The 26,918-nt window shown below is 55.1% G+C and overlaps 2 protein-coding genes and 1 long non-coding RNA gene across 3 annotated transcripts in view; 2 read left to right on the forward strand and 1 right to left on the reverse strand.

Annotated features, from left to right (window-relative positions):
• TMED3 (transmembrane p24 trafficking protein 3) overlaps positions 1-14,399 on the forward strand; it is an 83,070-nt gene extending 68,671 nt beyond the window's left edge. The window contains exon 3 of the mRNA XM_078449118.2: positions 14,286-14,399. Within this exon, the coding sequence (XP_078305244.2) occupies positions 14,286-14,324 (39 nt within the window). The 3' untranslated portion in view covers positions 14,325-14,399. The remainder of the gene's footprint in view (positions 1-14,285) is intronic.
• Positions 1,989-3,806, reverse strand: LOC132668579 (uncharacterized). Its single transcript, XR_009605637.2, has 3 exons — positions 3,733-3,806; positions 3,022-3,109; positions 1,989-2,204 (listed from the first exon to the last, which is right to left on the reverse strand). It is a non-coding gene; the product is annotated as an uncharacterized LOC132668579 (long non-coding RNA).
• Positions 3,889-26,918, forward strand: MINAR1 (membrane integral NOTCH2 associated receptor 1). Its single transcript, XM_060617486.3, has 4 exons — positions 3,889-4,189; positions 14,286-16,624; positions 18,805-19,059; positions 22,999-26,918. Exons 1-4 carry the CDS (start codon positions 4,180-4,182, stop codon positions 23,194-23,196), a joined length of 2,802 nt encoding a protein of 933 aa, XP_060473469.2. The 5' UTR covers positions 3,889-4,179; the 3' UTR covers positions 23,197-26,918.

Genomic DNA, 26,918 nt, shown 5'->3' on the forward strand with positions numbered 1-26,918 from the left:
AAAGGATATGAGAAAGGATGTGAATCAACGGCCAGCCGAGGAGCTGCGGAGGGCAAGGGCCCAAACAGAGGAGCGTCTGTCCTCCGAGGGCTGGGGGCCCAGCCTGGTCCCTCAAACGTGGAAGCTGTCTGAAAAGGGGGCCAGGAAGCCCTCCTCTCAGGTTCTGCGGAGGCTTCGTTGCTACATGGTCACGACTGACTCGGCCAGTGGCCGTGGACTCAGCCTTCAGCCCTTCTCCCCTCCCTGCAGATTGGTCCAAGCCTCTAATAACACCCTTGGTCCTCCTGGCAACCAGCCACAGCCCTCGGGTGGGGTCCAAAGTCACCTTCATTAATGACATGATACCCACTCCACCTTTATGGCTCTGAGGCGTTTTCAGGGTCTGTGGATGAAAGCCAGATATATTTTAGAAACATACATCTTGGCCACCTGAAGCGTCGAAAATACACATATTTTAAACTTGTCGTATTGCATCTAGGAACTGGGTTTCTCCAAAAGGTAATAAGCAGTGTATGTGGTGTGGTTCTTCATTCTGTTCATAAACATTCTGATTCTTTCTCCTTCTGGGCACGTGGAGGGTCGCTTTTCCCTGCTTACGTGACATCAGGCGCGGCCGTGCGCCTTGCTTGGCTGGAGAGATGTTGTGGGAGCTCTAAGCTCTAAGAGGACCTCACCGCGTCCTCCCTTCCCCTCTGCTCCGGTGATAGAGAAAGCCCTAGAAGGTGGCTGCTCCCTCAGCGTGAGTCCCGGAGGGAAGGTGACGCGGAGCACGGGCCCTCGCTTACTCGCTGTGGACACAGAACGTGGAGGAGAGAGTGTTTTGAGTGCCTGGAATCTGGGGACCGTTTGTGGCTGGAGGAGAGTCCGTCCTGTCCTGACAGGTGCACAGAGCTCAGGCCGATGCTGGCTTTGGGCCTGAGCCCATCGGGAGGGCCAGTGGTCGCTGAGACGGGGCTCCGCCGGGATCAGGACCGGGGGCTGGCCGCCACACTGAGGTTATAGTTGTCTTAGCTCGTTGGAGAGCTCCCTTGGGTCGGTCTTCTAAAGAAGGACGCATGATAACCCAAAGCCTGGTGCGTGAGCCGCAGAATGCTGGTGTAAGAGTCGAGGGGGAAGAAAGTGAGTCTGATAAATGTGTTCCCGGATCAGGAAGACTAGAAGCCAGATAACAAAGAGAAGCTGCCTGTGATCTGGGAATTAAGGCAGAGAGAGCCTGTGTTAGAGCTGAGTGGCCCGCGTCCGGTGGCTGTGGCACGCGGCCGTATCCGTCTTCTTCCCAGGCCGGGAGCCCCCTGTGGCCGGACCACACGCAGGTGCACCTGCGCCCGTGGGGGCCGTCCTGACGGCATGGCCTCCCGAGCACCATCGCCGTGGGATCTTCCGGTGCTCTGGGTGTGAGTGCCTACCCTCAGCTACTGAGAGCTTTCGTGGCAGCCTTGTCCCCCTGGCGTGGCCCCGGGGGGGTGGTGGTGCTGAGCCCTCCACCCCACCACCCTGCCCTGAGCGTCTTCCTCAGTGTGCATCCCACCTGCTGTGCCCTTTCCACCTGCTGCTCTGCTCTCTTCGGGGGGGAGGGGCAGTCGTGGCCGTCAGTGGCTCGTGTTCAGTGAGTGATTAGCACGAGGAGGCCCTGGGCTTTCGAGAAAGCCAAGATTTCTGCAGGTTTTAGGGTTACTCGAGGAGACTCGAGGACACGGCTGAGAAAACAAACCAAAAGGGTCAGCAGACCGGCAGGGATTGGTGGGGGTCCTGCAGTACGAAGGGCTTTAGACTGTTCTGGAAGCCTGTGGGGTGCCTACTGTTGTGCGACGGCCACCCAGGAGGAATCAGGAACGTGTACGGGGCTGAGGAAGGTGGGAAGTAATACCTCTGTGTGGGTGCAGGTTGGGGCGGGCAGTGGGTGGGGGTGGGGGTGGGCACGGGGGCAGGTGGGGGGCGGGCGGACACAAAGAATGGCCGTGGGCGGTGGGCAGTGGGCTCACCCTCTCTGTCCCCGTCACCATTGGCGCACTTCCTGGGGTGTGCTAACGGCCCATCTGCTGGTCCGCCTCTCCCGCGGAGCTGGGAGGCCCCGGAGGGATGGGGACGGGAGCCTGTGTGTCGTCGCCCTGTGACTCGCACGGTGCCTGGCAAAGGCTGAGTGGCTCCGGGAGCTGCCAGGTGAGGGAGGGGACGAACGGCGTCTGCATGACTCACAGCTCACTCTGCAGGGACGAGGGAGGCCTGACTCGGTGGCGGCAGCAGGAAGGAAGGAAACGCCCCGATCCTGCCCCCTGTAACCTCGGCGAGAGTCCCCGCGTGACCGAGGACCAGGTCTGGGCTGAGGGGGACTGTGCTCCGCGCCAGGACGGGGAAGCGACTTGCCAGGCACAGGGCCCAATCGGGAAGCACGTGAGGAAGAACCCCGGCCGTCGGCACTGAAGTGTGACTCTTCCAAAACCCCCCAGCCAGCCGCCAGCCCTCCCGGAGCCTCTCAGGGCCCTTCCAGAATGCGGATTCCCAGGCTTTGCCCAGGGCTGTCCAGGCCGAGTGTTCGGGCTGAGAACCAAGCCTCCGTTTACCCCACATCTTGCAAGTGCCCGTTGCCGGGGGTGGGGGGACCCGGGTTCGAGCCCACATTCTGAGTCACAGACCGCGCCTTGTGGCCGAGTCCCATCAGCGGGAAGGTGCGGTGGCCGCAGCCAGTCGGGGCTGGTCAGAGGAGCCCGGACAGAGGGGCCGTCTGCCGACCCCGGGAGGGCTGCCCTTCACCAGGTCCCCGACATCTGCCTGGTCTGGGGCAGGGCTGGTTCCGGTGTGAGGAGCAGCCTCGTGGGGAGAGGGGGGCGCTGCCTGGTCTTGGGGGCATAGTGGGCCACTATGCCCACTGGCTCCCGGAATGGGGAGAGGACAAGGCAGTGTGGCCGTCCGCGTCGCCAGGATTTTCGGATGCGTTTCAGGACCCCGGACAGGAGAGCCCGTGTTGACCTCCCCGGTGATAACGGTCACCCCCTGGCTTGCCCGCCCACAGAGGGTTCTCACCGACAGGCTGGGCCAAGCAGGTACTGTTTTATCAGTTAGGGCAGAACATTCGCCGCTGGGAAGGACCCAGGTTTCCAGTTATGTCCCCCTAAGTAGGAGAAAGCGCAGTGATGAGGTTTTCTTCCTTCCGTGTGCTCGGGTGGGGGCATGGGGGGGAGGGGCCCCCAGAACCTGTGACTGTTAAAATTTTTTTCTTTAGTGTTTATTGATTTTTGACAGAGAGAGATAGAGAGAGAGAGGCAGAGCGTGAGTGGGGGAGGTGCAGAGAGAGAGGGACACACAGAATCCCAAGCAGGCTCCAGGCTCTGATCTCAGCACAGAGCCCGTCGCGGGGCTCCAACTCACGGACTGTGAGATCATGACCCGAGCTGAGGTCGGAGGCTCAACCGACCCACCCAGGTGCCCCCAGAACCTGTGACTGCCACCTTCACAGCAGCAGGGACTTTGCAGACTGATTAAGCACCTTGAGAAGGGGAGTACCCTGGATATCTGGGTGGCCCGTGTCATCACAACAGCCCATACCTGGGAAGAAGGCAGAAAAGTCGCAGAGGGAGGCGTGGCCTCTGGGGCAGAGGGGCAGTCACGTGACTGCTGGGTTTGGAGCCAGAGGAAGGGGCCGGGAGTCCCGGAAAGCCTCGGCCAGGAACCGAAACCCGCGAGGAAACAGGTTCCTCCCTGGAGCCCCTGGGGGGGTCGCCGCCTGGCCGGTACCTGGGCTTTAGCCCCGTGAACCCACGGTGGACCCCTCACGTCTGGGTCCCTCAGATGGCAGGTCGGTGTCGTTTTAAGGCTCTGTGTTTGTGGTGACACGTCACAGCGGCAGGAGGGAGCACATACAGGACAGCGATTGACAGGGTCCCCATTTGCCGCCCACTGGGGCGGCACAACCCGGGCGATGCTCTGAGCTCCGGGGGCCGTGGACGCCCTGGAGAATCCGCCCGGATCTTCGCCCTGATCAGCGTTTCTTGGGTCCTGACTCCACCCCCTTGGGACTGAGCCGCGGAGTCCAGAGGTTCCACGGGGCCCACTTTGGGAAGCTCGACAGTGAGAGCGCGACACCGTCGCCAAAGCGCATCAGGCACGGAAACCGCGGAGCCGCTCGCCGCTGTCCGGTGGGCGCACGTGGGATCTGGAGCCCGCGTTCGGATCTGGCCCCGGATGAAAACCGGTAACACGAGTTACGGCGAAGGAAAATGGCAGGACTCCGAGGGCGGATGCGGGGGGTTTCCTGGGCGCGAACGCACGGGGGGTTCTTGTGCTGCCCGGCAACGTCGTGGCGTCCCTGCCCCTCCCCCCATGCGGTCTGTCTGTCCGTCTCCATCCTCTTGGCACCATCTGGTCCAGGGCTTCACCTCTTCCTGGGAGGTCACAGGAGGGAGGTGGCCTGGGGACAATTTCAGGCGGGGAGAGGGGACGTTAAGGGACCTGCTACCTCTCGTTATTAGTATTTTACTCTAAAAGGAAACACGAGCCACGCCTGAGCGTTAGGAAGGCATTTTTGGAGACGTTTTGGTAAATAATCACTTTGGAGCTAATACTAATACCTAGTATTTCTTTGCACGCGTTGCACGCTATATTTTATAAAATGCCTCTATGGGCAGCCCGACTTGCCCTTTATGCTTCTGCCCCAGGGCCTTGGTACTAGCTGTTCCCTCTGCCCTGGATGCTTGCCTTCCCCCCCCAGGGAGGGGAGGCAGGCACATGGTTTCTTCCATGCGTGTGTGGGGACTTCGTCCAAATGCAGTCTTTCCCCTGAGGACTTGTCTGACCATCTTACTTAAAATCACCACCCCCTCTGCCCTGTTCTTCCCGAGCTCCTCTGTTTTTCTCCGTAGGTAGTTCGCCTCTAATGTACTGTATGTTTTACTGATTTATTTTGCTTATTATCTGTGCCCCACCTAGAAGACAAGCTCTCTAGGGTAGTTTTGTCTTAGCTTTGGTCTGCTCTGTATCCTGCGGTATCGCTACGGCTGAAAACAGTGCCTGGCATATGCCAGGCATCTTTTGAATGAAAAAATGGATGTCTCATTTGACCCCGTTCGTGATCTCGGGAGGAGGAAGTGATACCTTCCTCTTCTAGATGAGAAAACCAAAGATCAGAGGTGATAATTTATTCCCCAATTTACAGTGCTGGGATCTGCCTGAAAATCCTTGCCTCTTTATTGTTCGTTAGAAAATCAGATGATCCAGAACATTTAAGTGATAACAGACCTGAACAAAAGGAAGAAAAAATCAGCCAGGGACACTTACTACTAGTTTTGGTATATAGAGGGTGTGTGTTTACAGACAATTTTATATCATGTTATCACATACCATTTAGTAGCATACCTTTTTACTGACGAAAGGCCATTGGTATTAAATGTGTCAACGAATATATATTTGCAACATGATTTATGAATGGCCGCATGGCATTTCACCGTATGGATGCACTACAATTTCACACGACCAGTTGTTGGAGACAAAGGGTATCCGCGATATTTTCTTACTATGAGCCATATTGAAGTGAATGTATCTGTAGCATTTTTTTTACACATATTTGATTCTTTCCTTTGGAGAAATGCTTACAAGTGTGGATTTGTTTGATTTAAAAATAGGTATATTTTCATTTTAGGTGTTAAGTTTTATTTTAAACGTTACCGCTGATCACTTCCTACAACAGCCGTCGCACAGATGTGCCCTGGTGCCACAGTACAGGGGGCTGCCTGCTTTCCCACATCCCCCCGATAGTGGTACGAGCCTTCTGGTTTTTTTTTTTTTTTTTTGGTTGTTGTTTATTTATTTATTTTTGGGGGGGGGAGGGGCAGAGAGAGAATCCCAAGCAGGCTCCACACTGTCCACGCACAGTCCGAGGCAGGGCTTGAACTCACGAACGGTGAGATCATGACCTGAGCTGAAGTCGCACGCTTAGCCGACTGAGCCACCCAGGTATGAGTGTCCTGACCAGCTCCACTGCAGCAGGCAAAAAGTCTGTTTATTACGGTGCTTCTCCATTTCATAAAGAAAATATCAGCTTAAATACTTTAGATTTATAAATTAGAAGGTAGTCAAACACATTGCTGTTTTAGTTTGCTTTATTTATGACGATGCGCGTTATTTTCTTAGCCTTTCTTTCTTTGTAAATTGACTGTCTTTTTCTTTTGGACTGATCCTCCTTTCCTACTAGTATTTAGAGCCTTCAGTAAGAGGCGAATAGCTTCTGCATTCCAGTTTTTTTCCCCATTTTTTATGACGTTTATTGGCATTGTAAGTAAGTCATTTCCAGTTATCCAAGCTGATCAGTCTCTTTCTCCGTGATTTCAGCTTCTGGAATCTTGTGTGGAAGACACTTACCCGACCTCCCGTTGTCTAAATCCCGACTAAAATCTCCTTCTTTGTATTTCATGCATAATGTCCTTTCGTACATGCCAACGACTGAGAACTCACTTAATTTTTTACCAGTTGGTTAAGCAGTTACTCCAATGATACCTAATATGGACGCATTTGTGTTTTACTGAATAAACCATTATTTTCTCATTGACCCAAAAGGCTACCTTCATCATACGTTGAATCCTTACCTGCATTGGGTCTTACTTCTTGTCTTTCTACTCTCCGTGGATTTCTCCACCAAATTATGATCATAGGAGCTTTATCATAAATTTTAACACTTGACTGTCCAAATAGCTCGGCGTTTTGACCAGAAAACTCATCTAAATTATCTTTTTTTTTTTTTTAATTTTTTTTTTTTTTCAACGTTTTTTATTTATTTTTGGGACAGAGAGAGACAGAGCATGAACGGGGGAGGGGCAGAGAGAGAGGGAGACACAGAATCGGAAACAGGCTCCAGGCTCCGAGCCATCAGCCCAGAGCCTGACGCGGGGCCGGAACCCACGGACCTCGAGATCGTGACCTGGCCGAAGTCGGACGCTTAACCGACTGCGCCACCCAGGCGCCCCTCATCTAAATTATCTTAAAGCAAGTAACTGCTCAGGGTTCCCTCCAGCACACAGAGCCTCTCATCATAAAAATGCAAATAGAACAAAGCAGAACATCAACAAAATGCTGTCTTGTCAATTTTCTTTTTTTCATTTATTATTTAGTTATTATTATTTTTTTAAATATATAGTTTGTTGGCTAACATATATAGCCATGTAACAAATATATAGTTTGTTGGCTAACATTTTTTAAACATATAGTGTGTTGGCTAACATACAGTGGACACAACGTGCTCTTGGTTTGGGGTGTAGATTCCTGTGATTCATCACTTACATGCAACACCAGTGCTCATCCCAACAGGTGCCCTCCTCGAAGCCCATCCCCCATTTACCCCCTCCCCAAAGCCCCATCCCACTGATGGACCTGGAGGGTGTTATGCTAACTGAAATAAGTCAGGCAGAGAAAGACAGACGCCATATGTCTTCACTCATGCGGGGAACTTGAGAAACTCCACAGAAGACTGTGGGGCTGGGGAGAAATAGGGTCTTGTTGATTTTCTTAGTTGCTTGTTTGCGGCCTTATTTATAAAAATTTTCTTTTCTGTTTCTGGCAGGTCTAAGCGGGAACTTGTTTTTCTAGTTTTTAAAATGTACTTTAATTAGTATGTATTTTCAAAAGTGCGTTAAAGAGGAGAAAGTGACCTAAGGGATGTCCATCTGCTACTGAGGTGAAATAGGGGCTCCCATTTCGTCATTTTGCCGCAGTGCTTGTTGCTTCGTGTTTTCAAAGGAAAGACTGTGAGAGTCCTGCTCCCATCACCTGTCCTCCCCCCGTGGTGAGGGGGCTTCCCCTCCTGGAGTCTTGGGGGTGGCCACCCACCAAACACCAGGCGTTGGGCAGACGAAGCCGACAGTGGTTATTAATCACACGTTCACAGCCTGGAGGAGGAGGACACGGGGCCACACAGGGTTTGAACTTGGGAGCAGACTGGACACACGGGCTGCGGGAGGCAGGCTTTGTTGTGACAAGACGGTGAGTGACCCGTGCTTCCCGTGGGAGGCTGTGATCGGCCTGTTTGCACAGTTCCACGGCTGGCAGGGTACCAACCCCCGTTTGGCTGGGGGGTCTTGTCCGCAGGAGCAGATGGGGAGCCATTCGAGGCCCTCCAGGTCTCACCAGATGTCAAGGCAGCGCCTAATGCTGGGCCTTCATTTTAGGCTTCTCCACATCTTCCTCCCCCTCTGTCTTTCTCCAAAAGAAACCACTGTCCCAAACCTGGCCCATTTCATTCCACGTGCATTTTCGTGCTTTCCTTTTTATATATACATTGCAGAACAATCTATTTTGTTCCAAATTACACCAGTCACATGACACATCCATTTGTAACTTTCTTTTCCATGCATTTTTATGTTTTTGTTTTTCTTTTTTTTTAAATTAAAAAAAATTTTTTTTAACGTTTATTTTTGAGACAGAGAAAGACAGAGCATGAACAGGGGAGGGTCAGAGAGAGGAAGACACAATCTGAAACAGGCTCCAGGCTCTGAGCTGTCAGCACAGAGCCCGACACAGGGCTCGAACTCACAGACCGCAAGATCATGACCTGAGCCGAAGTTGGCCGCTTAACCAACTGAGCCACCCAGGCGCCCCAATGTTTTTGAAGTGTATCCTTAAATTTGCTGTAAATAAATTCATATTAGCTGTTGTATGATATCAATTATATGATCTCCCCACCCCCCTGTACTCTTTTACTATTAAAATCTGTCTTTAAGAATCAGCTTTGCGTCCTTATGAACCCTGTGAATGGTCACCTTGCTTTGTAACCAGGGGTGGATGTGGAGGGCGATAGAATTTGCTTATCTTGAGCTTTTTCTGTATTGCCAAATTGCCTACTCTTTTCCAGGCACTCATACGTAAAACTCAATCATGCGAGATCAATACTATTACTGGATTTAAATTTGGGCTATCTGGCAAAAGAGTCTACGATCTTTAACTATTGTACTATTCTGCCTATAACAAACACCAACTGTATTCTGATTTGGTTTTGGCTGAAATTTCCTACTTCATCCTGATCCTTGCAGCCTTTCCGTGACAGTATGTTTAGGTATATCGCTCATAGGTGGCATCTGGTTGCAATTAAAAAAAAAAATTCCAAATGAGAGTCACAGACTTTGAGCTGATGAATTTAGCTTGTTTACGTTTATTGTGATTTGATGTATTTGGAAAGATTTCTGTCACCTTATTCGTGATTTTTACTTGTCTTACTTTGTCACTGCTTCATTTCCCTGATTTCTGACCTTCTATTGATTGATTGTTCATTTATTCTGTTTTCTCTACATGCGTTTAAAATTCTACATTAAGTTTTATAATTTCTTCCTGTTCTCCTGGTGGTGATCCATAAATTTTTTTCTTTTCTTCTTTTAAAATTTTTTAGGGGCGCCTGGGTGGCTCAGTCGGTTAAGCGGCCGACTTCGGCTCAGGTCATGATCTCCCGGTTCGTGAGTTCGAGCCCGTGTCGGGCTCTGTACTGACAGCTCAGAGCCTGGAGCCTGTTTCAGATTCTGTGTCTCCCTCTCTCTGACCCTCCCCCGTTCATGCTCTGTCTCTCTGTGTCTCAAAAATAAATAAACGTTAAAAAAAATTAAAAAAAAAGAAATCTTTATAAAATGTTTTAAATGTTTATTTTTGAGAGAGACAGTGTGAGCAGGGGAGGTGCAGAGAGAGAGGGAGACACAGAATCCGAAGCAGGCTCCAGGCTCTGAGCTGTCAGCACAGAGCCTGATGAGGGGCTGGAACTCACAAACCACGAGATCATGACCTGAGCCAAAGTCCTTTGCTTAACTGACTGAGCCACCCAGGCGCCCCTCCATAAATTGTTTTCTAACATACATTTTTGAGTTAACATCTAAATTTATTTAACATTCCTTCCTCCTCTGGAGGATACCAGGTAATGCTTAGGGAGTTTTAACCTAGATCCCCACCCCCCTTCTATTTTAGCTCTAAAAATAGTCATTAACATGGTTTTATACAGTTGGTGTGTGTTTAGAATTTACTATACGTTTACTGCTTTCTTCTTTCTGAATCCATCTTTCTTTTCTCTGAAGGAGCTTCTTCAGTAGCTTTTACAGTGAGGAATGTGAGCGACAAAGGCATCTTCGTCTGCAGTTAGTTTTAATCTTTATTTCTGAATAACAGTTTATCTGGTGATAGGATTATAAACGATAAGTCATTTTTCCTTAGCACTTTAAGAATTTTGTGTCTATGTCTTCTAGTTTTCTTTTTTGTGTGTGTCTATGTCTTCTAGTTTTTCTTCTTCTTTTTTAACTTTAAATGGACCAATAATTCTGGACATCTGTTAATGGAGTACACACAATATGGATTCTGTAAACAGACCTCGGTTTATCTGAAAGATGGTCCAAATTACAATATCATCTTTATAGAAGAGAATAGTCTGGTTTTTTTTTTTATTCTTGAAAAATCTGTTTTTAGTTTTATTCTTTTCTCAGTAATTCATTCCCTCCCCCCCTGCCTCAACCATTTCAGGGCTTTCTCTTCATGTGTCTTTTGCTGTTTAAAGGTGAATTTATTTCTGTATGTCTTATTTGGGGTTGCTCTTTGAGTTTGAGGTTCATGTTTCCAGTCTCAAACATTTCTAACATTATCATTTTGATTATTGGCTTTCCACCGTCCTCCCTTTCCTGGAATACCTGTCAGACATTTGTTAAAACTTCACCAACCATGAGATCATGTGAGAAATGTTGTGACCCAGGCTCGGGCAGAGGGCCGCTGACCACCGAGGAGGGCACGACTCCCTTAAACTCTGGGGTCAGTGAGGGGTGGGGGAGGGGCTGCCACAGGAGCCCCTGGAAGGGGAGCAGGGTTCCAGCACGGGGAGATGTAGGGCACTCGGCAGGGTTGAGGGGGACGGTCCGTGGGGCCACACGGGGTCCTCAGGGGGCCTGAGTGCCAAACGCCCAGCTGCTCAGGGCCCCCTGAGAGCCCTCCCTGCCCGTCCGCGTGCCCACCGAGATTCATGAGGACCGTGTGGCTGGCAGGTGTTGTGCTGGTGTTGGCCTCCTGGACCCGAGACGGTGGGTGTGTGGGTGCCTCGGCCGCTCTCCCAATGTGCTTTGGGCTGTGCTGGGAGCTGAAAGTGTTCACACCCTGAGGGACCGGCCCAGAGAGAGCTGAGAGAGAGGGAGGCTGAGTGAGCGGGGTGTGTGTCTCCATGTGTGTGTGTGTCTGTGAATGTGCACGTGTGTTACTGTCCCAAGCGCACCGAGAGCCGGGAAGCCCCCTCTCCGTCCTGTGGTGCGTGTTCCACGTAGGCCCCTGCATAGAGCCGGGCTCAGCAGGTGCACGGGCCAGAGCGGCCCCCATACCTGCCCCGACTCGGGCCCTCGGCAACTTGCGTCCCTTCTGGACGGGCGGTCACCCCTCCTGGGACCTCAGTCTCCGGTCTGTGAGATGGGGGCGGCATTTCCCCCCACTCCCCACAGGGCTGCCTGTGTGGTCGAGGGAGGGAGCCCGCCCGCGGCAGCTGGAGCGGGTCCCGCCGTTACAGAGCACCCGTGTCTCCAGGCTCCTGCCTGGTCTGCTCTCCTGTGGGGTTTCTCTGTGGCCATTCGCACACGGGCTGCCCCTGCATCCACACGCCCACTTGCGTGGCGGCAGGTGCCTTCCGCTGGCCGTCCGTGAGCAGTTTTAATAAAACATGACTCAGGCTTTTCAGATCACTCGTGATTCCTTCCTTCTCTGCCGGAGACCCTGGGCCTTGCTGACTGGGGCCGAGAAGTGTGTAGCCAGTGGGCAGGGGAGAACGTGGAGAAGCCCCCCCGGGAAGCAGAGTCGGGGTCTCCCGGGAGCCGTGAAGGGTCGGGGCTCGCTGCTCCCTGTGGCTGCCCTCTGCCCCCCAAGTCTGTTTCCCTGTCGGTCAGGACACTCCCAAGAGGTCTGGTGAGGCTGTCAGAGTCCAGGAAGAGCGTCTCTGCAGGTGCTCGGGTCCCCAGTGATCGAGCAGAATGTGCATTTGTCCCCCCCCCCCATCCTGTGCCCACTTACTCCACACCCGAGTCCCCTCCTTTAACAGATGGTCCCCACACCGAGCGCTTTCTTGGGGCGGGCTGGGTGGCCCCGTAGGGCGTGCTTCCCCGCAGCATGCTCTGGGTGGGAACGGGACCCCTCAGGGCCTCGTTGCCTCCTCCCCACGGGGACATCCAGACCGTGGCCCCTGCAGACACGTGTGGGAACTCCTCGTGGGAGCTCTGCCCTCAGGAGGGACAGCCTGCTGCCGGGAGCCGCTGAAACCAGCCCAGAGAAAAGATGCGGTTCGTGTAGAAAACAGGGGAACAGGCTGGGCCCGCACAGAGTGGCCTGCCAGCAGGTGCAGCCGAAGACACGTGTCCTGGGCGTCCTGGTAAATCTCAGACCTGGTCCTCAATAATGGATGGGCTCTACTCTGTCTTAGGGAATTCTGTGAAACCCTCGGTTTGGTGTGTTTAATGTATCCGTTCAGGGACTGGTTAACGTGGCTTTTCCGTCCATTTCGAAGTAAGGCTTATTATTTCTGTGTGCTGATTATGAAATAGCAGACGTCAGAATTTCAGAGAGGATGGGAAATTATGAAGAAAAATAACATTACACATAACACATCAGAACACAGGGTGAAGGGGAAGGGGTACGAGGGAACTCTCTGCGGCACTGGGAACGTTCTAGATCTTTCCAGGGGGGTTGGTTACTACACAGACGTGCTTTTATTGAAGCTTCAGCAAACACACCCTTAAGATTTGTGCATGTAGATCTTATTTTTTTTTTTTAACGTTTATTCATTTTTTGAGAGACAGAGAGTGAGAGGGGGAGGGGCAGAGAGAGAGGGAGACACAGAATCCGAAGCAGGCTCCAGGCTCCGAGCCGTCAGCACAGAGCCCAATGCGGGGTTCGAACCCACGGACCGTGAGATCATGACCTGAGCCGAAGTTGGACGTCCAACCAACTGAGCCACCCAGGCGCCCCGTGTAGATCTTATATTAAAGAAAAGCTGTGAACTGTTGTTGGTTGGGACTTGGATTAATGATACGCATGATGAAACGCTCAGGGGGAAGTGTTCAGATGCCTGCAATTTACTCTGAAGTGCACTAGAAACAAAATAAGCTAGCCCGATGAAGGATGGATGGATATGTGAGGAACCAGATACGGTAAAATGTTAATGGTAGAATCCAGATGGCGGGTATAGGAGTATTTGCTATAAAATTCTCTCGGCTTTGCTCTATGTTTGAAAATTTGCATAATAAAATTCTGAGGAACGAAGATTACCGTTCAGAAAAAAAAAGTCCATATTTACCATCCAAACGTAACCACTGTTAACATTTCAGTGTCCATTAATTTCTTTCACTGTCATCTCCAAGAATATATGACTTTGTATAATGAAGACCTTCTCACATATACAGACTAATTTTCGTTTTTCAATATTGTGTCATATTTTTTTTTGTCATTAAAAAGTCTTCCGTGTGTAATTTTTAAATGAAGGTGTAATTCACATGTAGCGAAAGCCACACGTGTTAGCACACGGCTGCGTGACTTTTGACAGATGTAGACGGTCAGGGAAGCACCGCCCGCCAGCCCCCGCGACCACCGACGTGTCTTCCCGAGCGTCATTAAAGTGGCGTCCTCACGCACGTGGCTTCTTTCGCTCACGCACAATGCCTGTGAGCCCCGTCCACGGTGTTGCCTGTGCCGGTCGTTTGCTCCTTTTTATTGATGGGTGGTACTCCATCATGAGGATGCACTTTAATCTAATCTTACTGCCTCAAAGAGTCATTGTTTATCATAACATATCTTATGTACGCATTCCTTTGTTATTTGGACACTCAAGATGTTTCATTTTTCCACTGTTATAGACGCCATCACAGCAAACATCTTTGTACATGAATCACGGTCATCGACAATTTCTTTAAGGTGGGTTCCTGGGAAGGGACTTAAAAGTCGTAGGCTATGAATGTTTCCGAAGCTGCTGATACACTTTTATTTATTTATTTTATTTTTTTTTTTACGTTTATTTATTTTTGAGACAGAGAGAGACAGAGCATGAACGGGGGAGGGTCAGAGAGAGAGGGAGACACAGAATGCGAAGCGGGCTCCAGGCTTCTGAGCTGTTAGCACAGAGCCCGACGCGGGGCTCGAACTCAGACCGTGAGATCGTGACCCGAGCTGAAGTCGGACGCTCAACCGACTGAGCCACCCAGGCGCCCCCTACGCTTTTAAATTAAAGAGCTCCTCGCGTGTCGCTAGGTTCGTAACTGGCCTGGTTTACACTGGTGTTTATGATCTCCCTCTACTTTGTGATGTTGTCACTGTAGAACGGACTGGAGCATTCAGCGTCGGCCGCGAGGCTCTGACGTCCTCAGCCATGGACACCAACCAGGACACTTCCCTCTTCCTGATGAAGATCTTGGAGGAGCTGGACAGCAAGCAAAACACCGTTTCCTACCAGGACCTGTGCAAGTCCCTGTGTGCCCGCTTCGACCTGTCCCAGCTCGCCAAACTGAGAAGCGTGCTCTTCTACACGGCCTGTCTGGACCCCAACTTCCCGGCCACGCTGTTCAAGGAGAAGATGAAGTGCCCCGGGAACAACCAGCAGTCGAAGAAGATCATGGTGGCCGCGGACGTCGTGACCATATTCAACCTGATCCAGATGAACGGGGGCGCGGCCAAGGGCAAGCTGCCCACGGGCCGGCAGAAGGGGCGCCACAAGGAGGCGCCCTTCGAGCCCTGCGGGTCGGACGCGGAGGCCTGTGCCGCGGCCCAGTGCGAGCCCCTCGGCTGCGAGCTGGGCGACAGGCCCTTCCGCCGGGGCTACCCCGCCCGCCAGGCGTCCCAGGGCCGGAAGGCGGACCCCAAGGACCGCCCGCCGCAGTTCGTGCCTGCCTCCGAGCCCAACTTCCTGCTGGGCGTCGGCAAGGAGCCGAAGAGCCGCGCGGCCTCCCTGGACCGGCTGCAGGCGCTGGCGCCCTACTCCATCGCCAGCCCCCAGCCCTGTGAGATGCAGAGAACCTACTTCCCCATGAACATCGAGAGCGAGCCCGTCTCAGACCAGGACTCCCTGCCCATGAGCCAGGGTGGCAGCACGGAGCCCTTTGTCATCCAGTCCTGTGTCCAGAAGAGGAACATCTTTAAGGAGGATTTTCACAACCTGATGGCCGTGTCGCCCACGCTGGTTGGCCCCGCCAGCAAGGGAGAGGCCGAGCGTGGGGAGCCCCGGGGGCACCCGGAGCCCCACAGGACACCCTTGTTCAACCGCAGCTTTGAGATGCCCTGCAACAGCCAGTACCTGAACCGCACGTACTCCCCGGTGCCTGACAAGAGGCGGGCCAAACACGAGAGCTTAGATGACCTTCAGGCCTCCACGTATTTTGGGCCCACTCCAGTGACGGGGGCGCAGGAAGCCAGGCGCTGCGCGGGGAGGCCGGGCAAGCAGACCCCCTGGCCGGCCAAAAGCTGGAGCCTCAACACCGAGGAGGTCCCTGACTTTGAACGGTCCTTCCTGAACAGAAACCCCTCTGAGGAGAAGCTGCGATATCCACACCCCAGCAGCCAGACCCCCAGTTTCCCAGCCCCAGACAGGCGGCCCACTTACCTCGCGCCAAGCGACCCACAGCAGGTCCTTCCCGGGGGCTACGCGGCAAAACCAGACGGGCTCAAACCTAAAGAGGTCTCGTCCCCCGTTGACCTGGAGAAGCACGAGCCGGTCAGAAAGTTCAAAGACAAGAGCATTAGCTGCACGGGGGGGCAGCTCAGCTCAGACACCAGCAGCGTGGGCACCCAGACCGAGCAGCACGTGTTGGAGCCCAAGAAGTACAAGGACCTGTGCGCCTCCGGGCAGAGCAAGTACAGTGACAGGCACGCCATGAGGCAGTCGGACGACGACTCGGAGGTCGTCAGCGATGACATCAGCGACATTTTTCGATTTCTTGACGACATGAGCATCAGTGGCTCCACGGGGGTGATGCAGTCCTCCTGCTACAACAGCACAGGGTCCTTGTCTCAGCTTCACAAGTCAGACTGTGACAGTTCGCCGGAGCACAGCGTGACCAAAATCGCCAACGGGCTTCCCGGTAGCAAAGGAGAAAAGGGCAGCCGGCCCGAAGGCAGCAGCCACCGCTCCGAAGAGGAGCTGAAGACCAGTGTGTGCAGGCTGGTGCTGAGGATCGGCGAAATCGAGCGGAAGCTTGAGTCGCTGTCGGGTGTCCGCGAGGAAATTTCGCAGGTCCTGGGCAAGCTAAATAAGCTGGATCAGAAAATGCAGCAACCCGAGAAGGCGGGTGTGCAGGTCGACCTGAATTCCTGGACGAGCGAGGCTCCGTCCGACGAGAGCGCCTCTCCCCGGATGTTTCGTGGGCACAGCGGCCCCCGTGGACCCAAACCCGAGAACGCGGCCGACTGGTGCTGCTCAGAGGCCAGCGGAAGCAACAGCGAGAGCCTCCGCGTCAAGGCCTTAAAAAAGAGCCTCTTCACCAGGCCGTCCTCGAGGTCCCTGAGGGAGGAGAACAGCGCCACGGAGTCCAAAATCGCCAGCACCTCCAACTCGCCCAGAGACTGGCGCACCATCACCTACGCCAGCCGCGTGGGCCTCGGTGAGGAGGAGGTGAAGGACAGGGGCCCCGGGGAGAGTAAGGACTGGCACCAGAAGTCCAAAGAGGTAATTTAATCCGCGCCCACCCATCGGGGCCTTTGCGCTGGGACAGCCCCGGGGCGCATCCCCGGAGGAGCCTGGCTGCCCTTCCAGATCGGGGGCACTGTCCGCGTTAGGACAGGGAGGACGGCCCGGGCAGATGGTCCGTCCGCCAGCTGGAAGCAGCGTGCGCCTGGTATTGTCCACGGGAGAGACCGGGGTTCGGATTCAGGAGGGGTGGTGGAGCGGGGAGTGTGGGGGAGACGCGGGCGAGCCAGGGGTGACTGCTCCTGAAACAGCGGGGGCGCAGGGAGCGGGCGGTGAGTCCCCAGTCAGGGAACGGCCCCCCCGCCCCCGACGGCAGCTCCCCGACACGCGACGCCCGTTTCCCCTGCCCCGTGGCTGTCTGCCATCGCAGCCGTGTGGTCACTCTTCCCCGGAGCCTCGGTGCCTTTGCATCTTGAGGGCCGACACGTCCCCGTCGGTGCCAGGGCGGGCGTACACGATGCTCGCGTCCCCTGCAGCGGGGAGCCGCGGGCCAGTGGCGCCCGCGGCGGCCCTCCTCGCCCCTTTCTGGCCAGAGCCGATGCCCTGGTTCTGCGGGACGGGCCGCGGGTGCTTGGAGGGGCCGGTGCCGGGGAGGGCGTGACGGCGGTGTGGGCTGCGGGCTCGCGAAGCCACGCGGGAGGCTGGCTTCCACGCAAGTTTTCAGTGTCCAGAATCGGAGGAAGGAGGGTAAAAGATGTGATTTATATACATATATGTATATACATATATATATATATGTGTGTGTTAATCTTTGTTTAGGTGTATTTATTCTTGAGAGAAAGAGACAGGGCACGAGCAGGGGAGGGGCAGAGAGAGAGGGAGACACAGAATCCGAAACGGGCTCCGGGCTCCCAGCTGTCGGCACGGAGCCCGACGCGGGGCCCGAACTCACGGACCGCGAGATCCTGACCCGGGCCGCAGTCTCTGAGCCGAAGTCGGACGCTCCACCGACTGAGCCCCCAGGCGCCGGAAGTGACCTTGTCCGATCCCAGGGAGGCATCTCCTGCCTGTGCTGGCCACCGCTCTGCTCTGGTGCAGCCACGTGCAGCCCGTGCTGTCGGGAGCCGGTGTGGCGCCAGCCGGCCCGGTCCACGTGCAGGCCCACGCTCACACACTCGCGCCTCGCGGCCCATCGCGCGCTCACGCACGCGTCCCCCTCGGGCACCCGCAGCCTCTCCTCCCTGCCTGCCCTGTTGTCCCTGGCTTCTCCGCGTCGCGTACACGGCTTCGTGTTTTGGCGTCGACCCCCTCTGACGCACGGGTGGGCGGCCCTCTGCTCGGCCGTCCGATCTGGCAGGAGAGGGGGAGAAAGGCGGACACTGACAGGTGCCCGCTTTTACGGGCCTCGCCGTCCAGGGGGCGGACGGACGGGGAGCCGGGCAGTCACGGGCCTGCAGACTGTGCAGAGATGGGGGCCCACCCAGGCTTGGCAGTCACCGAGTGCTTCCCGGAGGCCCTGTGAGACCCCCGTGTGACAGGTTCACGGAGAGCAGAGTCCCCCGGGCCGGGACCCCACGCTGCTGTCCAGCTGGCCGCTCCCCGGAGGGTCTCGGCACCACCGGAGGCTCCCGGCGTGTGCCCTCTGGCTGCTTCCCTCCCGAGGGGCAGGGTGGCCCGATGTCGGAAGCGCCTGGAGGGGAAGGGGGCCCGCGGTGCTTACTCCTCGGCACCAGGTACACACTGGGAAAAACGAGGGGCTGACACTCCCGGAAGCCCAGCTGGAAGCCGAGCCCCCCAGCGGCTGTGCCCCTGCTCCATGGGGGCCTCGCCCCTGCTCGGCGGGGCCTCTCTGGGCTCCGCTCCGTGCCTGCGCGAGGAGGGCTGCTAATGGCAGTGACGCCACGAGGGCTTGGTCCGCGAGGCCTTGTTACCTGAGCTCACGTGAGGGCCATCCCATTGCACACTTTTCCTGGACACTTGCCCCCACTCCTGGCGTACCTTCTATCTGTGCTAAATCCCCGCATTCTGTTCCCCGGATGCCCGCGGGGTCCCTGTCCCCGGACGCCCTCGGGGCCCCTGTTCCCCCGACGCCCTTGGGGCCCCTGTTCCCCGGATGCCCACGGGGCCTCGCAGTAGAAAGCCGCTGGCTGCCCGGTTGTGCCGTGAAATCCCACAGCCTCTGTGCTACTTTCCTGGCCTCCCCCTGTGCCCCTCTGCAGGCGGCCGGGCCATACAGCGTCCCCCCGCAGCACCGACTGCCCAAGCAGTGCAAGGACAGCTTCCTGGTGGAGCAGGTGTTCAGCCCGCACCCCTACCCCGCCTCCCTCAAAGCCCACATGAAGAGTGACCCCCTGTACGCGGACATGCGGCTGACGGAACTGGCCGAGGTGAAGCGGGGCCAGCCCTCCTGGACCATCGAGGAGTACGCAAGGAACGCGGGTGACAAGGGCAAGCTGACGGCCCTAGACCTGCAGGTGAGTCTCGCGCGGTCGCGGGCGGCGGGGGGAGGCCCCCCGCCCCACACCCCAGCCCATGCAGGAGGGACCTCGCCGTCCGGCGCCCCGGGGCCCCCGCCCCGGGATTCCGAACCTTGATCAGCCGCAGAGCCGAGACTTTAACACGGGGAGCGTTCCTTTGCTGATTTGCTTGCAAACATTTGGCAGTGGGAACGCGGGGTTGATTGACTGACTTTGGCCGCCGAGTAGCTACCGGTGCGTTTAAGGCTCCGTAGCGAGTGTACATCCTCCTCGTTCGTTGCCCACGAGACCTGGGACAGAGCTTCACGAAACACCAGCCGATTTCTCCTTCCACATGTAGCACGTGGGATAAACATATTTGTGGGAGCCAAGCCATGGATTATGTGTCCATGTGGAGCAGTCCCAGGTAAGAGCCACCCCCGGGAGCTCGGTGCACGCAGTCGTGGCCCGAGTCTGGCCACCACACGAGGGGCTGGGGTTCGGGCACACGTCGGTGGGCAGCCCCACCTGGTCCCGTGCACACCGCGCCTGCCCGTGTCTCTGTGTCACCACGGGAAAGCATCCCGTCCTCGCCTGCAGAATGAGCTTTGTGACCTGGCCTGTTGAGGGCTGTGGGGGAGATGCCAGTGGCGGGGGCCGGGGGGCGCGGTGTGGCGGGCAGAGACCTCGGGTTCCCCCAGCGCTGGGCTCCTCTGCGGAGGGACCTGGGACATCCCCTCTGCCCGCTCCGCGCCGTGCACTGGTCGTGCCCGTGTGTCCCTTGCAGAGCCGCTGTGAGAAGGTTTGGGAAGAAGGTACTGAAAGTCCCCGGCGGGAAGCAGGGGCTAGAAAGGATTTCAGGGGCCAGTTAAGTGATGCTGAAACGAGTCAGGTCTGCGTGTTCTTTCCCGGGAGGCTGTGAGCACGGGGCGCGGGGACCGTAGGGTCCTCGGCTTGCAGACGAGGAGATGCCAGTTCTGGGATCCGAGTGCCTGGCCCGGGTCGGACAAGCCTCGGTCTGTGCGGGACCCAGCCCAGCCCCTGGTCCTCCTCCTGGGCTGCCAAGAGAGCGGGGGCCCCGCGTGTCCCCGCAGTGACCACAGTGAATCTGAGTGACGGCAGTTAGGGGAAGGGGCAGCCCTGGCTAGACTCTAACGGTGGGGCTTGTGCTGACAGCCCCCTCGCCCCTCTTACCCCCTGCACGCTGTGTCCCTGCGTGTGCTGTGTCCACTGTCCCTCCGGGCCGCTCCCTGTCCTGTCCTCCTCCTGCTCGTGGGCCAGGGCTTGGATGCCCTGCAGGTGGGCCCTGTGCAGCTTCTCGGTGGGGGCCACTCCCCCTGCGTTCCTGGGTCTCACGGCGTGGATGGTTCAATTAGTACACGGCCGTGAAAGGGTCAGATGAATCGAACGAGTCCTAGATCGACTAATGTCTTTATTTTAACGTTTATGTATTTCTGAGAGACGGAGACAGACAGACAGACGCGGGGTGGGGGGAGGGGCAGAGAGAGAGGGAGACAGAGAATCCCAAACTGGCTCCACGCTGTCAGAGCAGAAGCCACCACGGGGCTCGAACTCACAGACTGTGAGGTCCTCACCTGAGCCGAAACCGAGAGTCGGCCCTTAACCGACTGAGCTGCCCGGGGGCCCTGAAACAGCGTCTTGAAGTTGGGGGAGGGGGCCGTTCCCAGGCACAGGTGACTTTTTGCCCCTACAGATGCGTGACATGTTAACGTGCCACGTTTATAAGTATAAATACAAAATTGCCCGAAATAACAGCGGGCCTTCAGACTAGAGAGCTTTGGTGACCTCACTTAAGGTCGAGCCAAGGAGGGAGCGCCCTTTGCACAAAGCAGGAGGGGAGGGGTTGCCGGGAGGCGCGGCCTGACTCGTTCTCGTTCCTTTTCGGAAACTCAGGTGATGTCAGGACAGCTGTGCCATCTGGACGATCTCCGGGGCCCCGTGTGTCTGGGTGTGAGGTCGCCCGCTCGGGGGCGGGAGCAAAGGGGGGGCCCTGTTGTCACTCGAAGGGTCTAGGGGCCTGGTCACAAGCCACCCTGGCCCCTGGCCCTGGAAACCGTGGTATCACCGCTGTTTCTTGTCCTTAGAGCCTGAAGTTATCGGGAAGGCTAATAAAAAGTAGTTTATTTTGCCTGTAAGGTGTACGTGACCGTGAAAGGAAGCCGACTTCCTTCCGTTTGAGACAGAACCCGCCATGCAGGGTGGGCTTGGTTGGCTCCAGGCCTCCCTCCGTGACAAGACTGGGAGGCAGAGGCGGCCGGGCCCGTCTTGAAGGTGCAGAGTGTGTGTGGGGGGGGGGGGGGGCTGCTGTTCAGCCGTCCAACCCTGGCAGGTGGCCGCTCACCGTGGCAGACCAGTCTGCCCGTGAGATTACCCGTCCCGGATCCCCCTCTCCCGTCCGGTGTCCGTGAGATGGCTGAAGGGCTTTCGTGGCCGAGCCACACATGGCAAGTGCCCGTGGGGGGCAGACTTTGGGGGGAGGGAGCCCTGGCTGGAGCCTGAAGACGGGTGCTCGTCCTAATGGCGGGAGCGGGCAGCTGGGGGAGGCCGGGGCTCCTGGGACTCCAGCAGAGGACGCGGCAGTGGGGGCTCCCGCAGAGACCCAGCCCCCTGTCCTGACAGACTTTCCGTTCCTGAGAGGGTCCCGTCACTCACGATGGCCCAGGAAGGGAGGGACTGTCAGGGAGGGGCTGTCACGGTGCGATGGGCAGGGTGAGAGCCCGGGGGGGCCTCCGGGCACCAGCACCAGGGACAGATGTCGTCGCCCTGGGATCTGAGGCCGAGGGAAGGGAGCTGTTTCTGAAACCCACCGAGGCCCAGGGCCCCGGAGCAGACGCCTGGAGGGAATTGGGAAAACGTCCCGTCCACTGACCGGGCCCACCTGGCGTGCGTCCACGGGGCCAGGCTGCTCTGTCCCCAGAGCCAGGTGACAAATATCAGAGGCGTGTCTGGAAGGACGGGCCAGTGAGTAACACGGGTCAGAATCACCAACATCCCCCCCAAAACACGCTACAATGCAGTTTTCAAACAGTTTTCAAAGGATGTGTTTTGTGATCTTGTGCGTGTGTCCGAGCGACTTTAACGTGCACGTTTTGAGCATTAAACAAGCCGAGAAAATCTCCAGAATGGATACGTTTGTTTGTGTTTCAGAGATTTAGGTGACCTCGCTTGGGATTTCTGTGTTTGCTTTCACGTGACGCTACGTTATTAAAAGCTCTTGCCGGAGGGGGAGAACACTGCTCCCCCCTCCGCCCTGTTACAGGAACTGATTAGCACATCACTGGGGAGCGGGGTCCACGGGCCGTTCAGGAGAACTGTGGTGTTTCTCCTACAGACGCTGCGTCAATCTCAGGACACGGGAGACCGAGGTCAGCGCGGGCCTGCCATCGCGGACGCAGCCCGTGGCCCTCGGACCGTCTGCACGGCCCTGTGGACCGGGACTCCGAGCAGCGGCCTGACCGTATTTTAGATTGTGTGTGAGCTGCTCGTCTGGGACAGGACTTTGATTTCTCAGTAGACGCTTTTGTGTGGATCTGGGAACGGAATCAGAGCCACGAGAGAGCCCCTGCCTCAAAGGGCTCTGTTCTTAGGGCCGGTAGGGGAGCATACCCGTCAGTGAGGTTCCCGGGTTGTCCCACGGCCCGGCCGGCCCGCTCGTGGCCGCAGACCCCTGGCGTTGAGCCCCGTTTGTCTCGGCCCTGATTTGCTTGCTCACAGCGAGAGGACCCGTGGTTTCCCCGTGTCAGACCCGTGGACTCAGGCAGCGAGGGCGGGGCAGGTGTAGTCGTGGTGTGGAGGAGCCCGAGGCCTCGGTGGCCCGTGTCAGGCGGGGCTGGCATGGCGGATGTCGCGGTGGTCCTGGGCTGCGGACGAGTCAGGCGCTCTGGGACCTGCTTTCAAGTACTTCCCGTGTCCCTAACGTCTTGTCGTTGCTTCTAGACGCAGGAGTCCTTAAACCCAAACAACTTAGAATACTGGATGGAGGATGTTTATACCCCGGGCTACGACTCGTTACTGAAGCGTAAGGAAGCCGAGTTCAGACGAGCCAAGGTCTGCAAGATCGCCGCTCTGGTCGCCGCTGCCGCGTGCACGGTCATCCTCGTGGTTGTCGTGCCCATCTGCACGATGAAATCCTGAGCCCGGGGCCGCCCCGCTGTGCACGGCTGGCGGCCGCCGGCTCTCCCTCTGTGGCGTGAGGTCTCAGGGCCGTGTGGCGACAGCTCGCTGGGGCTTTCTGCCGGTGGGCAAGGTGCGCTTCAGGAAGTGTGCGTTCTAGAGAGACCTACCCTCCTATTGGCTTTGACTCAATGATGCTCGGATGCGTTGTTAGAAGTGCAATATCTTTTCCTCCCAAAAGAATGTAACGGACGAGCAGAACATGCAAATTGAATTCCAAGCAAAAAAAAATTTAATTGGATTCTTTCCATTTTATTGAAGTCTCGCGGTGGGGAATATGTTACGCGGCAGATATTTGCTACGTGCCTGCCTGGGGCCGCGGAGGGAGAGAGCTGGATGAGTTCTGTTTTCCTTAATGTTGCGTTGCAGGTGAAGTCACAGGTTGTGTGTCCCCAGAGGATGCTACTTCTCTGCTGACTCGCAGGAAGGACTACGACTTTTCAATCTTGCCCTTTGGTCACCATCATGATCCTCGTTGCAGATCTTCATGGAACATTCTGGATCTTTCTCCTGCGCACGGCGTAGGGAGGAGCTCACCTGCCGAGTCAGGCATAGCATGGAGTGTGCTCCCTCTGCGTACGAGCCTGAGGGACCCGGGCCGGGAGATCTTCCTGTCCGCACCCCGGGGTGTGGGGAGAGCCGCTCACCAACACCGTAAGGTCAGTACTGGAAAATCATGGCCACCCACGTGGTCTCCCATGAGCTCCTTGGTCTTCTGTCTCCTGGTGGTACCGGGCACTCTGCTTCTCACACGCGAGTCGGAGAGTTTGGAACGTGTCCTTGTGCCTTGAGGAGTAGAGACGAGGTAGAAACTTTGACATTCTAACTGCGGACCATGGTTTCTATGTGCCACAAAACCACTTCCGGTGGCTTTCACAGGATCTTGAAAGCTTGTCAGTCACACGATAAAGGCGCGGAGGTGTTCTCCACAACGCAGCACCGACTCCAGAGTTCCAAATACTTGTCAGCAGCGCAAAAAAAAAAAAAAAAAAAAAAAAAATCTCTATTTAACCATTTACGTATCTATCTGTGTATGTCTATCTGAACACCTAGTTTTGGTCTATTGTCCTTCTTTGTCAAATAACTTGAGAGCAAGGTTTCTCCAGCGTGCAGGAAGCTGTTGTAATTTGATCAGAATTTGATCCCAGTTTCCACCTGTTGAATGGTGCTTTGACATAATTGCACGGAGAGAATCCTTTTCAGCGTTTGACTCTAATGTCTTGCTACAGGGTCAAGGAAAAATGATTGGCAGAAACTCGCTACCTTAATTCTTCTGAGAACAAGGTGGGTTATGAACAAATGCTGAGAGTAGGAAGAAGCACTCCGGACGGCATAATAAATTCCCGAAAGAGGGGTTTGGGGAGCATCTCAGATTTTAAAGCAGCAGGATCCAGCATCCGTTCCCAAGACCTTCGAATGACTCTCAGCTTGCTCTGTCGAGGTCTCCGTTTCCCCACACGGGGCAGTCGGAACGTTTCACGCTGTGAACAGCTAAGGGACGGATGCTTTTGTCTGTAGTGAGCCTTCATGTTTAGGGGCCTTTATGTCACTGTTTTTATTCTCCTGTTTATCTGTGGACTTTCAACTAGGTGACTGAAACTTAAGCCTTAGTATGCAGAACTGAGGATTTATCGTTGAAAATGAAAAATATATATATATATATATATATACATTACTGTCTATTGTCAGAATTTTCGTCTTCTGGTGCTCTGTTCTGGGTTGGGTACATTAAATAAGGTTGTTTCTTTCACCCTCAAAAGGGATACTGGGTTCCCACCTGTAAGAGTTGGGAGCTACCCTATCCGCTCTCCTGCCGTCCAGGACGGCTCTGTGACACGGTCCCCCTTATCACAGATTAAGCCACGAGAGCATCAGAGATAGGTAGCTCCCAACCTCTTGCTCCATGATTTGCAGAGAAGTGGAGATGCACCAACCTGGGATGAGAAAAACCTTGTCCAAGCCCAACCCCTGCTGTCCTTGCCAGGTAGGACCATGGCGGATGGACCAAACTGCCATCGCCTCTTCCTAATGGGCCCTGCTTGAGCCACGCGTCTAGCTACCGAGGCAGGGTGTGTGACCGTAAGCCCCACCCCGTGTGCGGAAGAGAAGGGACTCTGTAGAATTTTCTTCTCCCCTTTTCCTGTCTGAGGAGGTAGCAGAGAAATCTCGTCTGGCCCTCCATCTAGTGTGGCTTGAAAATTCAACTCGACATCATCGCCGCGTGACGGAGAAGAAACACCCAGGGCTGGTGATGCCCCTGGGGAACCCGATGGCCCCAGTGGGGACGGGTTATCCCCAGCTTTATCGCTTGGAGTGTGGTACCAAGTTAGGGATCTTTGCCACAGCTTGAAGCTGACAGATGCTCGGAGCCTTGGCATCTAGAGAAGGTGGAGTTCACGGCTGGGTCTTTTCTCTGTCCTGACCCCATGCTTGTGACAGCCTTCTTTCCCCGGACCCCCTCACTCTAGCCGTCCCCCCTCCCCCACCCCTGTATTTGCAGAGCGGGGCAAGACCAGAGTCTGGCTGGGAAGGAGACTTCTCCTCGTCCCGTGCGGACTGGCCTGACTCCCGTAGCGGCCGTCACCTTGTACCACCGGCTCTGGTGCGTTCACAGGAAGTACGATTTCCCATGCCTGGCGCCTAGAATCATACACTATCAAAATTCACTTCGTTCCTCTTGCTTTTGAAAAGTGAACAGTCAGATGTTCTTACTTAAGGGATTGTCCTGAAATCAGATACCCTCAGCCAGTCATTAAATTCAGAATAATCGTATTCCTCTCTTCTAGTCTGAATTTGCTTCGAACACAGCCTTGCAGAAAAGCAAAAAAAAACGTCTCCCGGCTCGGTTTTCGGATATTTTACGCCACCACCCCCTTCTTTAAACTGCAGATACAGTCGAAGCAAGTTCCTCTGTATCACCATTACTAGCTGACCGTCGCGCGTTAGTATTTTAGGGCATGGGGCTACGCGATTGCTACCTGCCAGGCCACTTTAGATGTGCCAACGCTCGCTGCTCTGATGTGCCGTGAGTCCCGATGCCCTTATCGGAATCGAGGCAGTGCTGTTTTTGTTTACAGTTTATCAGTGTACGAGCGACGGCACCTCGTTTTTTTAAACAACAACGGAAAAGTGCTGCCAACAGTAAATGATTCTGTTAAGAGGTGTAGCAATTTGTGAATGTTGAAATTCAACATGCTTCATATTATAACCAACTTGCAAGAATATCATGGTCCATCGTGTGAATAATACCAAATCAGTATATACTGTATATTGTACTACAGAGATTTGTATTTAAAGGCAGAGATATTAGTAATTGTCGGGGTAATTGGGGAAAGGGTATTAGATATTTATTGATGAACAATGAAAACTGCGACAGACTTCCTTATTTATGCCTTATGAATAAAAGGGTGTGACTTTTAAGTTCTATGTGCGAGACTCGGGGAGCAGTGGGTATTTTTGAAGGCGGGGACTGTCAACCTTTTCTATGTTTGCTCTGTACAGCTGTTAGCACACTCTTGGTGCTTGATCAACGTTATATAATACCAATAACTAAGCACATTTTTAGATCTTTTTTCAAATGGCTTGTGTAAAATTTGGTTAATGTACAATGGTTGGTTGGAAGCTATCATAGAAAATCTGCCTCTCCAAATATAATCAAAAATAAACTGAAAAATTATAAGATA

Source organism: Panthera onca, chromosome B3, assembly GCF_046562875.1.
Source record: "Panthera onca isolate mPanOnc1 chromosome B3, mPanOnc1 haplotype 2, whole genome shotgun sequence".
Lineage (NCBI taxonomy): Eukaryota > Metazoa > Chordata > Mammalia > Carnivora > Felidae > Panthera > Panthera onca.